Genomic DNA, 12,081 nt, shown 5'->3' with positions numbered 1-12,081 from the left:
GGATTGTGGGGCTGGTGCGGGATCGGGCAGTGTTTTGTTCTGCTGTGCATGGGGTCGCTATGAGTCGGAAACGACTCGACGGCACTTAACAACAACATGTACTATGTCTTTTTTGTTCCTATTTCTCTATTACTGCCATATTTTGTGTTAAAATGATATTTTCTAGTATAACGTTTTAATACCTTTTTTTTTGCTATACTTTTTTAGAGTTATTTTCTTAGTGGTTACCTTATGGATTATAATTACCATATTAAATTACGGCAATCTAGTTTAGTTTAATACCAATTTCCTTTCAGTAACATATAAAACTTTGCTCCTATATAGCTCCATCCCTCACCTTTACCTTTTTATTGTTACAGATTACATCTTTATACATTGTGTACCCATTGAGATATTTCATAATTAACTGTTTCATTCAATTGTCTTTTAAATCATGTAGGAGAAGAGAGAGATTACCAGCTAAGCACACTACTCTTTTTAGTTTACCTACATAGTTAACTCTATTTGTGTTCTTTATTTCTTCATTTGGATTTGAGTTGCTGCTTAGTGCCCTTTCCTTTCAGCCTGAAGGACTCTCTTCAGTACTTTCTTTCTCACTAGCCTAGGCACGCACTTAGTGAACACTTCCGACTTTCCCTTATTTCTTTGATAATTTCCTCCTCCCCATTCTTTCTTCTCTCCATCATATCAATGGGATGCTGACTTCCTGAAATGATTCTCTGATTTTTTTCTTATCTTTTTTCCCTGTTTTCCTCTTTGACTTTTCATCTTCTCTGTGAGATTTCCTTGACTTGAAATTCCTAGCCCATCCGTTTGACTTTTATTTTTATTGTTTTGTTAGAAATTTGTAAGAACTCTCTGTAGTTTTTGATAATTCTTTTTTTTATAATATTCTATTCTAGTTATTAACTTTTATCCCTGTGAAGATACTTATAATTGCTATTGTTTTTTAAATCAAATTGTTGTTTGTTTTCTTTGGTAATCAAAGCATCTTCTTCCAGCACTGTCTGATTCCTTTGTGTTCCTCCTTCTGATGATCTCTTTTGGCTGTTCATTTACAAGTGTTGTTGTTGTCAGGTGCCATCTAGTCGATTCCAACTCATGGTGACCCGGCCTGTTTTTTTCTCTGCAGTTCTTTCAGTTTATTAAAATTATTGACTTTTTTTTTAAATGCTTTTATTCCTCTTTTAAAATAATCCAATACTATTTACTTATTTAAATATTAGTCAATATCTTTTATTATTATTATTATTAAAATTTAACTCTCTTGGTTCAATAGCTGTTGGTGACTTTATAAACTTGACATGAAGTAGCTATGGGTAAGAGGCTTTAGGAGCCCTGGGTGAGCATAGGGTTAGTGAAGTCCTGGCTTTGGTGCTATCATCAGATAGTGGTTCCTTTTCCTCAGGGCCTCAAATTAACATGAATTAGCCCAGAGAGTTTCAGTGCTATGGGGAGCAGGAAGTTAGGGGGGACAGCTCTTGGTTAGATGACAGTTGTTGTTGTTGTTGTTATTATGTGCTGTCGAGTCGGCCCCAACTCATAGCGACCCCTCCTTGGGTTTCCGAGGCAGTATCACTACGGAAGTAGGATTGCCCAACCTTCCTTCCGAGGAGTGGCTGGTGGGTTTGAACCGCCAGCCGTCTGGTTAGCAGGCAAGTGTCTTAGCCACTATGCTACCAGAGCTCCTTAGATGACAGTAGCAATGGTTATTTTATGCATCAAATAGACAACTTTACAAATTAGCAAACTTTTCTTCTTTAGCCTTCCTCTTGACTTTACTCCTCTCCATCCCACTGATTTCATAATCTCTTTTCCTTTTCCATGGCATAGGCATTATGGTCTCATGATTCTAGATTTCTTTTCTCTCTGAATTCTCTTAAATCAGACAGTTCTTGTTTCATTTCCACATCTCTTCCAATATATTTGTTATCAAAGTAGCAATCCTTTTGCTTTCTTCTTGTCTTAATATATACACTTTGGAAACCAAACATCTCTCTCCCATTATTTCCTTCATTTCTTTTCCTAAATAACTCATATCCTCTGGTGTAAGACCATCTGTTTAACTCTCTTAGAAACTCTTTTGACCACTTTACCAGTGTCTTTAAAATTCATCAATCCCTGTCTATTGTATTTTTGGCCGCAAAGAAAAGGGAATTTTCCTTATCAGTTTTTGATTATATTCTTGTTGTCCAGTTGGCCCCTTCACCTGTTATAAGATGATGCTTCTTATAATCATCTGCTTAGTTAACCTGCTTTTCTCATACTTGCCTCTGGCTAGAAATCACTTTTTGTTTCATAACTGCTGAATTGCTGTAGTCTTTGTAGCTGATAGATTAAAACATACCAGGGAATATTATTCATGTCTATCTTTTATCTTAATACCTGTTTTAGTGTGTTGTTTACTTAATATTTACAACACCTACACTTCTTACTCATGCTATCACCAAATGTGCAGCAGAGCATTAAAGGATGAATAATTAACAAGTTGACAGATCTCAGAAAATGCCCAGAGCTCTGTTTATTCATCTTATTAAAATAAATCTTTTTACAGGACTTTGAATTCACAGTCAACAACAATTTCAAGCATAATGCTACATATATGTTCTTAATAAAGTCCTGGAATACTGTAATTACTTAATTGTATCTACAATTGATACAATATAAGCAAGTCTTCAAATGGTATTTCAAAGAAGATTTTCATTTTCAAATTGAAATAGCTATATAATTTCTATTATAAAAGTTATGTATGTATATTGCAAAGACTTTTATGATTATAAAAACTCACCTATAAACCATTCAGCCTGTTAACTTTTTAGTACATATCCTTCAGAACTGCTTTTATCTCTGTCTATATATATATGTTCTCAGAAGGAAGGTTGGGCAATTCTACTTCCGTAGTGATACTGCCTTAGAAACCCAAGGAGGGGTCGCTATGAGTCGGGGCCGACTCGACAGCAAATAACAACAACTAACAACATATATATATGTTAGAGGAGCTCTGGTGGTGCAGTGCCTAAGGCACTTGACTGCTAACCAGAAGGCTGGCGGTTCAAACCCACCAGCCACTCCTTGGAAGGAAGGTTGAGCAATCTATTTCCCTAGTGATACCACGTCAGAAACCCAAGGAGGGGTCACTATGAGTCAGATCTGACTCCACGGCAGTGTGTTTGGGTTTGGTTTATATATGTATGTTAAAAACAGATTTATTTGTATATGACCACAACACTAATGCTATAGGTAGTAGAATCAATTTAAATTTTGTCACTCACAAGGGAAAATGGCTGGAGTAAATAAGAATATAAGCTATACAATAGCTAGGAAATAAGTCCATGTTAACTGTGAAGGAAAACAGAATAAAAATAATCAGTAATGAACTGCTGGCCTTCTGGTGAGCAGTCACATGCCTTAGGGACTACACCACAGAGCTCCATTACTAAATCAACCATTTGATTATTTAAATTGGAAAATGGCATAAAAATGTAAGGACTTAGGTATCTTATAGATTCACTTGAAAGTTGTCTGAGAGTCAATGCTGTGAAATTGCTTGTGGATGAGACTGTAAAATATAATGAAGTGGTTCTGTTTTCTTCCTTGAAAATGAAAATTACATTGAGTATTTTTTCCATAGTTAATTGTGAAAAAATTATGAAAACCAAAAGAAAAGAAAATCATGCATAATTTCATGAATAGTAAAAGCATTTCAGACATTTTTTATGAATAATTTTAACTAAATTAGAACATTCCTCATAACTTGCTTTTTTGCTGCTTGACAGTGTTTTTTGGCTATCTTCCATGTTAATACATCCAGTTCTGTGTAATAGTTAATGGCTAAATAATATTCTATTTTAGCATTATTTAACTAATCCCCTATTTAAGTCGTTATCCAGGTTAGCTCTTCTAAATAGTGCTGTGGTAGATAATCTCTTGTATACTTTTCTGATTATTTTCGTAAGATAAAGGTTTTGAAGTGAAATTATTGAATCAAAGGGTACATGCATTTGAAAATTTGATACCATTTGCCAAAATGCACACCAGAAAGGAATAACAAAGATACTGATATATCTAAGAGAAGCTTACCCTGTGATTATGCTGTTTGTGGGACTTCAGTAAATAGACAAAGCCTCAGCATTGAATTTGAATTCTGGTGGTGTTTATTATGTATTAGAATTCACATATTAAGGAGGCATGTTAGGTCTACGAGGGAGGGAAATGGTTATATTTGCAACATGGATTGTGCAATACACATTTTACAGAGCAGTGCTCTCTATTAAACCACGACATTGTGCATATGCATTTTGCTGTTTATTGGGCTTGGTCCTAGGGCATGATTGTTTCTTGCTTCAGATGAGTGACCGTGGAGGTGGTGTTCCTCTGAGGAAAATTGACAGACTCTTCAACTATATGTATTCAACTGCACCCCGGCCGTGTGTTGAGACTTCTCGAGCAGTGCCCCTGGTATGTAATCAGGAACTAATCAAATGTGTTTTTGTGAGTTGCCTTCAATGGGCTCTGGCTGCCAAATCAATCATTTAAGCCATTGTGTTGGGTGGCTCACAAGGAAGAAGGAATCTTAGAAACAAACATTTTCTTTTTTAATTGAAAAAGGCACAAGACAAAGAGTATTTGATTTGGATTGCTCATTGCTAGGCTGTTCACATTATTAATAATGTGAAGAATAAGTTACAGATTTTACTAGTGTTTGGTTAACACTGATTTAATCTTCATTGTTGATTTTTTTTTACCCTTGAGTATTGTGATTTAATTAGAAAGATCTCCTATTACAGACATTGAAGAAGACAAAGAGTTCGGAATAGTTTAATCACTGGCTTGAAATGACTCAAATTATAATTTTTTTTAATGGTATTTTTTTTGACCTTAATCACCTATATCAGGTATAATAAGATCAGTTTCTGAATTGACCTGCCCCGTATCCTACACAAGGAGCGCTTGTGTTGTAGTGGTTAAAACATTTGACTGCTAATGAAAAGGTTGACGGTTTGAAGCTACCAGCTGTTCCATGGGATAAAGAGAAAGATGAGGCAGTCTGCTTCCATAAAGATTTACAGCCTTGGAAACCCTATGGGGCATGTTCTACTCTGTCCTAAAGTGTCATCATGAGTCAGAATCAACTGTATGGAAGCAGGTTTTTTTTTTTTTTTAACCACACCCCCCATCCCCCAAAAGAGCACTCTGTCAAATCCCTGTCCTGTAATCCTGGACAGGATGTTGTCATGTAGCCATAACTGAGTCTTTATCAGGCCATTCACTCTCCTATTAAGGAAGCTATTTTTGGGCTTTGGGGCATGTAGTTAGATCAGTAAATTCTATGAGCATGAGCTCAGTTTCCATTTCCTTTGCAACAAACTCTGTATCCTCTGGTTGGAGACAATATGTATAAGATACTGTGACCAGAGACAGTATTCTGTAAGTCCATGAATAGTGATACTAGATAAAGTGCTTTAGGCATGAAGGCAATTTCAGCCCAAAATAATTTTTCTGTCATTGGAGGACAAAGCACTAGCCTCTTGTGATGGGAGAGGTCAAAAGTGATCAGTCTTTCACCAAGTAGCTGTCAGGTTCCCCGGAGTAGGTGCCCTGTTGGGGTTCAGCACTGGCCTCTGCTGTTGTAGGCACTTGGCCTTGGGGGTAGCCATGTCAGCCTTAGGAGTGTGACTGTTGGGGAGTTCTTTTGGGGACTCCCTCCTCCTGCCGTGACTGCTTAGTAAGTGTATCCCAAGCAGAGCACTGCAAAATTGGAGAAAGGCCGGCTGACAGCCACACAAGTGGTCATCCTGTCTTCCTGATTATTGAGCACTTCCAGGTCCCTTGTGGTGGGCATTTACATGGGACAGAAGAATATGTTTATACTCTAAGCCTATTCAGAGCAGACAGACTATACACATTTCTCCCAGACCTTTGTTACCTGTTAATATAGTTTTGCTCTTTCCATGTCCCTATGCCAGTCACCTTATTTGCCACCGCCCATGAGTGTGTGTCAGCGTAATATTTCAAGTTCTGCCCACTAGTCGGGTTCAATTTCACTCCTGTCTTTCAGGCCTGGTCCTGAGAGGAGTTGTGGAAGGGTGGTCTGCTTTTGCCTGGTGGGGCGTACTGTGCAGGTTTATAGTGGCCCAGGTCTGTGCTGTTTTTTCTTCTCTATTAACTTAGTCATAGGGCAGTCATCATAGGTGTGCCTGAGAGAGAGCAGTGATGAAAGTAGGTCAGGTACTGTGGGAGCCAGAGCTACCTGCTTTGGACAGTTTTCTTGGGGCCACTGCTGGAACCAATTAATGTGTCATTCAGGGTCCCAAGAGGAAAGAGGTGGCTCACTCATATTATGATAATTTAAGGAAGGTATGTTTACAAATGGACTATATCACACAGGTGTGGGTAGGAATGATAGTACAGGAACCCAGGACTAGCAGTGGTAGAGCTGTCATCAGCTTGACTTGAAGGGGGAAGGAAAAGTTACAATCCAGAAGAAGAGATAGCTGCAGAGTGTCTGTTTTCTCTCAATAACCCCACTTTGCTCAGGGCACCCTCACAGGGAAGGAGCCAGGGGAATGAATACCCTGACGTCCTCTCTCTTTCAACTCCTGCCAGGCTCCCCGTTGACTGGACCCACTGGAAGTAGAAACCAAAAAACCAAACATACTGCCGTAAAGTCGATCCTGATTCATAGCAACCCCTCCTTGGGCTTCCGAGGTGGTATCACTACGGAAGTATATTGCCCAGTCTTCCTTTCGAGGAGTGGCTGGTGGGTTTGAACCGCCAGCCTTCTGGTTAGTAGTCAAATGCCTTAGGTGCTGCACTGCCAGAGCTCCTACTGGAAGTAGAGTACGTGGTAAATGATTGTTGTAATCCACTCAGGTCAGCTCCCAGGGCAGGGAGAAGTATGGAGAATGGGCAGTGGATTTGGAGGGCAAACAGAAACTCCAGTTAGACAGTCAAGTAATAAATGCTGGAAATAAGTCATGTTAGAGCTGGATTTGAACCCTAGAACTCGTGACTCTTGAGTCCATACAAACTGTTAACTAACATGCCGTGTGCAGCGTTGTTGAGCATGTACCTTGGTAATGAAAACCATTTTTACGTCTTGTCTGAATGTTTTGCTTTGTTTTAAATAAATGTTGGGATTTGTACAGGTAAAGAAGGAAGCCATTCCAGAGACTGGGAACAAGATGAACAGAGACACAGAAGTGAGAAATAATAAGATAGGATTGAGGAACTTAAAAGCAGCAGATTTAGTTCTGCTGGACTGGAAAGGGGGAGGCAGAGGGCAGGTCTTCTAGGGTCTTGAGAGCCTTTGTTAGAAGCTTGGTTTTCGTTTCCGAGGTAATACGTTGTAAGGGGGAGGAGGGGGTCGGCTGGGCTGTGCACGGATCTCCTTCCAGAGTCCGAGCACAACTGGAAATTCATGGTGTGGAGTCAGCACATATATTTGTCAGGCCACTACAGGTCTTTTCTACTCCTGCTCCTAAAAGCCAACATGCTTTTTATAATATTGTTAAAAGCAGTATTGGGATAGTCTAGAACAGGCCATTGAGGAAAGACAGAATGCTTTCTCCAGAACACCACAAGTCACTTTATAGGAAACAAAAGAATGGAGAGTTTTGAATGACCACAGGGGAGACAGCTGCACTGCAGCTTCGTCATTGGTGGGTCAGGCTTGAAAGGGGTATTAATGCTACACACTAAGGGACCTCTTCGAGGTAGGCTTTGGTAGCCCTTGGACACTCAGTGGCATTGATTGTAAATAATAAAGTGTTACAAAGTCTAGTTTTCTGCATAGAAGTTTGTTTTTCTCATCCAACAGGCTGGTTTTGGTTATGGACTGCCCATATCCCGTCTTTATGCACAGTACTTCCAAGGAGACCTAAAGCTGTATTCCCTTGAGGGCTATGGGACGGATGCAGTTATCTACATTAAGGTATGACTATAGTCTTCTTGATTTAATGATACTTCCTTTGATTATATGAAAAGATGCCAGTATTTAACTGAAAATGAAATTTTACATCTATTGATTTAATTTAAATACTAGAAAGTTACAATTTTTTACATATGATCTCATCTATGTTGATAGATGATCTACACCAGTGTGTAGAAACTGATCTGACATGATCAGGACTGTGATAAATAGGGAAAAAAAAAAAGGGTTAAAGTGGGGAATCAAAAACTTATGTATCTTACAATTTTAATTTTAACATAAAACATAAGATAGACATTCATCCACCAATCTTTTGATATATCACCAGGGCCTTTGCTTTGTACACAGGTCTACAGATTGGAGTTGAATATTGTCTTTCTTGCAGAAGCTGTACTTAAAACGCATTGTGTATGATTCCAGCTTTGGTTCCTTTAAACACAAAGAAACAACCAAGTGCAGAATTAGTTTTGGATATAGACAAACCTTGTTCTGTTGTACTTTGCTTTATTGTGTTTTGTAGAGGCTCCGTTTTTCACAAATTGAAGGTTGTGGCAACCCTGTGTGGAGCAAGTCTGTTGGCCCCATTTTTCTAACAGCATATGCCCACTTTGTGTCTCTGTGTCATATTTTGGTATTTCCAACAATATTTCAGACTTTTCCATAATGCTGTTGCACACTTAATGGGCTACAGTGTAGTGTAAACAGAGCTTTTATATGCACTGGGAAACCAAAACGGTCATGTGATTTGCTTTATTGCAATATTTGTTCTATTGTGGTGGTCTGGCATGGAATCCTCAGTATCTCAGAGGGGTGCCTGCATTTATACAATCTTTCCCATGTATCTTCTGACTCTAATTTGACAGCAATTTTTGTATCACTTTCCTTCATGAGTCTTTCCAAAACATTCACCTTACTTTTCATAGAATCAGACTCTCCCTATTTTTTTCCTTTGTTTATGCAATGTTTGGTGAAATTTTGTAATTATCATGGCAGATTGCATAATTGCATAAACAGATTCAGGGACAAGCATAGGTGATTCTTGGTAAGCATCTAGCTCACCTGGAGAGTGAGTTAAACACACTCGCCTGGAATATCCAACGTGTTTATGTAGGGTCTTCAGTATATTTAAGAAGGACGGAGAGCCACTGGGCTCTATCAATTCATCATTTCATTTGGGTTAAGTTCACTTTGGCTGTTCAGAGCTTCCACTGTTGGTGCCATTATTTGGTGACTTTAGTTTCCTGTTTTGGCCACTAGATGGCACCTATTTTATAGGAAATGTTGCATTGTGGTAAACTGTGGTCAATGACATGAGACAAAGTATATGTGAACTGCTGTATGGAAAGTGAATTTGCTCTGTAAATCTTCACCCAAATCACAATTAAGCAAAAAAAAAAAAAAAAAAAGTGTGTAAAAGCTGTTGTGATAAATACAAACCCCAAGGCAATATTAGGTAATTTACAGTAGCTTTTGTGCCTTTTTTTTTTTTTTTTTTCCAAATAGCGGATTTTTAAAAATGTGAAACTTAGGGCCTGCTTGTTGTTTTCAGGCTCTGTCAACAGAATCAATAGAAAGACTCCCAGTGTACAACAAAGCTGCCTGGAAGCATTACAACGCCAACCACGAGGCTGATGACTGGTGCATCCCGAGCAGAGAACCAAAAGACATGACAACGTTCCGCAGTGCCTAGATACGCTTGGGACACCTGGGAAATGTAAACATGGACGTTACACTGAATTTGGATGGGATGGTGTCCAGAACTGCATTATACCAAATACTTCACAAGTCGTTTTCACAATTAACTGTTTGGAAACTGAATTCCACTTATGCCTGTTAAACATCCCAAGGGGATGAAATTGTACCTATTTTACACTTATATTTTCACATTTAGTTGAGCATATTTTTTAAACAGCTATGTTTCAGTCAACTCTCCTCTTTACGGTAGGCTTTAGAAGCATGGATGTTTTGGGGTTTCTGCAGGAAGCTATGTAGTTTTTTAGAATACTTTTTGTTTTTTTCTGCTAGAAACATCTTGGTAATACTGACTAGCTAGCCATCCTTCTGCTGTTTGGAGGAGCTCTGGCAATGACAAGTGCAGTAAGGTGGTCTTCATGTGGCAGTGACTGTCTACATGTAAAGCAGAAAATTGCCCTGTAGGTGAAGAACCAGCTACCTTTCAACATCTACATATATTGTCTTAGCTCTAAAGTTAATGTATCAATTTTAAATTTTTCTTACAAAAGATTGTAAGGAGTAGTTCTGTGGATGTAAGCCAAGGTCATAGGCAGTCTACTCCAAATGTGCATCATGTTAATGCAAAGGGAAATTTGTATCCTAAAAACAAGCAAACTGGCTGTTGCTGAGATTCCAGAGAAGGTGTGGCGGGCAAAGCAGTGAATTCCAAGCTGCTTGGTTATTGAAGTTACCTGGGGGAGCTTTTGAGAAACAATTTTTCCAGATCCTACTGCAGACATACTGAATCCGAGCCTGCGGGACTGGAGCCTGGGAGTCTCCAGTTTCACAAAGCTTCCCAGATGAGCCTGATGCCCACCTTAGTTAGGGAACCACTCTTTTAAAGTGAGTAGTGATATCGCATTGCTAAAGTAATAGGTCTTGGAGTTTTGGTTTCTGCTTATTTAAGGTCACATTTCTAGATTCTAGGAGAAATAAGCTGAATTTCAGGATTGGTGCAATTAAAACATAAAGCAACACATTAGAAGGAGAACAATATGACTACAGGACAATAGTCAGGTAACTGAAGGATGAGAACCATAAATGTATAAGTCCTGACTGTTTAAGAGCATGTATTTTATCAAAGTATCCATACTTTGTTAACAGGTAACAACTCTTAGCGTTTGTACGGTAATTTGTAGTTCACAAATACTTTGATATATAATAACTCTGTTGATCTTCAGAACAGTGAGAAACAGAGCAGGTATTATCTTCCTTGTTTCACCACTCACAGTTTGGTCCAAAGTCACAAAGAATTTGAGCCAGGACCCAGCCATGTCTGCCAATCCCTCGATCAGCTGCAAAGTCTGAGGGGTTGAAGTTACGAGGCTATTCTTAGTCATACCTCATCTTCTTATACAGAGAAGTACATTTACAGGTTACATTTTAAATGTTTAAAAGTACAGCTGCCATTTAAATGGGAGAGCTTTATGTACCTGGGAAATGCATTGAGTTGGGATACTTCATTTTTGAAGAGATGGTGTGAAATTAACGATTCTGTATACATTTGTGGGTTGGAAGGAATGTGGAAGGGCAGTTGGTCCAGTGCCCTCATTTCACAGATGGAGATCCTGAGACCTGGTAGGTTGTGTGGCTTGCCCAGGACACTTAGGTAGTCTAAAAATGGTTAGCCTAACCTGTTGTTCCTTAATTATGAATTTTGTGAAAAATAGTAGAATATGTTAACGGGTGATTTATATTAGTTTAATGTGTTTCTAGTTTTTAGCTTACACTTGTATTGACGTATATTTTAGAATCCTTTGAATCAAAGTATTCACTTTTTTCATAAATGAGACATTTGTACAACTGACGTAAAGTTAATGTTTTTACTTGTGAAACACTCCCCCCTGAAGAATTAAAAAAATTTTCCTCTTTAAGAGCTGAGAAATGGTATTTTCAAAGAAAAAGTGTTTTCTTTTTAAGGTATAATGGCTTTTTCCTTTGTAATTGTGGTAATAGACAGAAGATTACATACAAAATATTTGGGGGAACTTTCTCCTGGTTGATTTTAAATCATTGCACTATTTGAAAGATGTTTAGATTCTTAAATGAGCTAGTTTGTGCACCAGCATAAAACAGTGCAGGGTAGATATGAAAACGAAGGATAAGAAATGGATACTTAGTGATGTTAATAATCCGGGCAATTAATGTACCTGCCAACATTTTAAAGAGGGGATGGCAAACACATTCTGCCCTGTACTTAAAACACCATCGGCTTTAGCTTTCTTCACACTTCATAGTGATCAGTTTCTTGCACTGAGATTTTCACATGAAGATGTTGAAATGGAAATCTACCGTATTATTTTATAGAATGTTTTCTGTATGGCAATAAACTGAAAACATGGATCAACCCTTATTTTAAAAATAAATTGGATCAATTTAGGTTTTTTAAAAATGCAATTATGTGTTTTAAATAAAAG

General features: G+C 38.3%; 1 protein-coding gene across 1 annotated transcript in view; it reads left to right on the top strand.

The window, feature by feature from the left end:
• Window positions 1–9,620, top strand: part of PDK1 (pyruvate dehydrogenase kinase 1) — a 31,341-nt gene extending 21,721 nt beyond the window's left edge. Inside the window, exons 9-11 of the mRNA XM_007941959.2 lie at window positions 4,348–4,458; window positions 7,820–7,933; window positions 9,480–9,620. Of these exons, the coding sequence (XP_007940150.1) occupies window positions 4,348–4,458; window positions 7,820–7,933; window positions 9,480–9,620 (366 nt within the window). The remainder of the gene's footprint in view (window positions 1–4,347; window positions 4,459–7,819; window positions 7,934–9,479) is intronic.
• The last annotated feature ends 2,461 nt before the right edge of the window (window positions 9,621–12,081 follow it).

Source organism: Orycteropus afer, unplaced genomic scaffold (genome assembly GCF_000298275.1).
Source record: "Orycteropus afer afer isolate SDZICR_OR568_19922 unplaced genomic scaffold, OryAfe1.0 scaffold00001, whole genome shotgun sequence".
Taxonomy (NCBI): domain Eukaryota; kingdom Metazoa; phylum Chordata; class Mammalia; order Tubulidentata; family Orycteropodidae; genus Orycteropus; species Orycteropus afer.
Note: the sequence above shows the minus strand (reverse complement) of the source record. Positions and strands in the feature narration are given on the sequence as shown.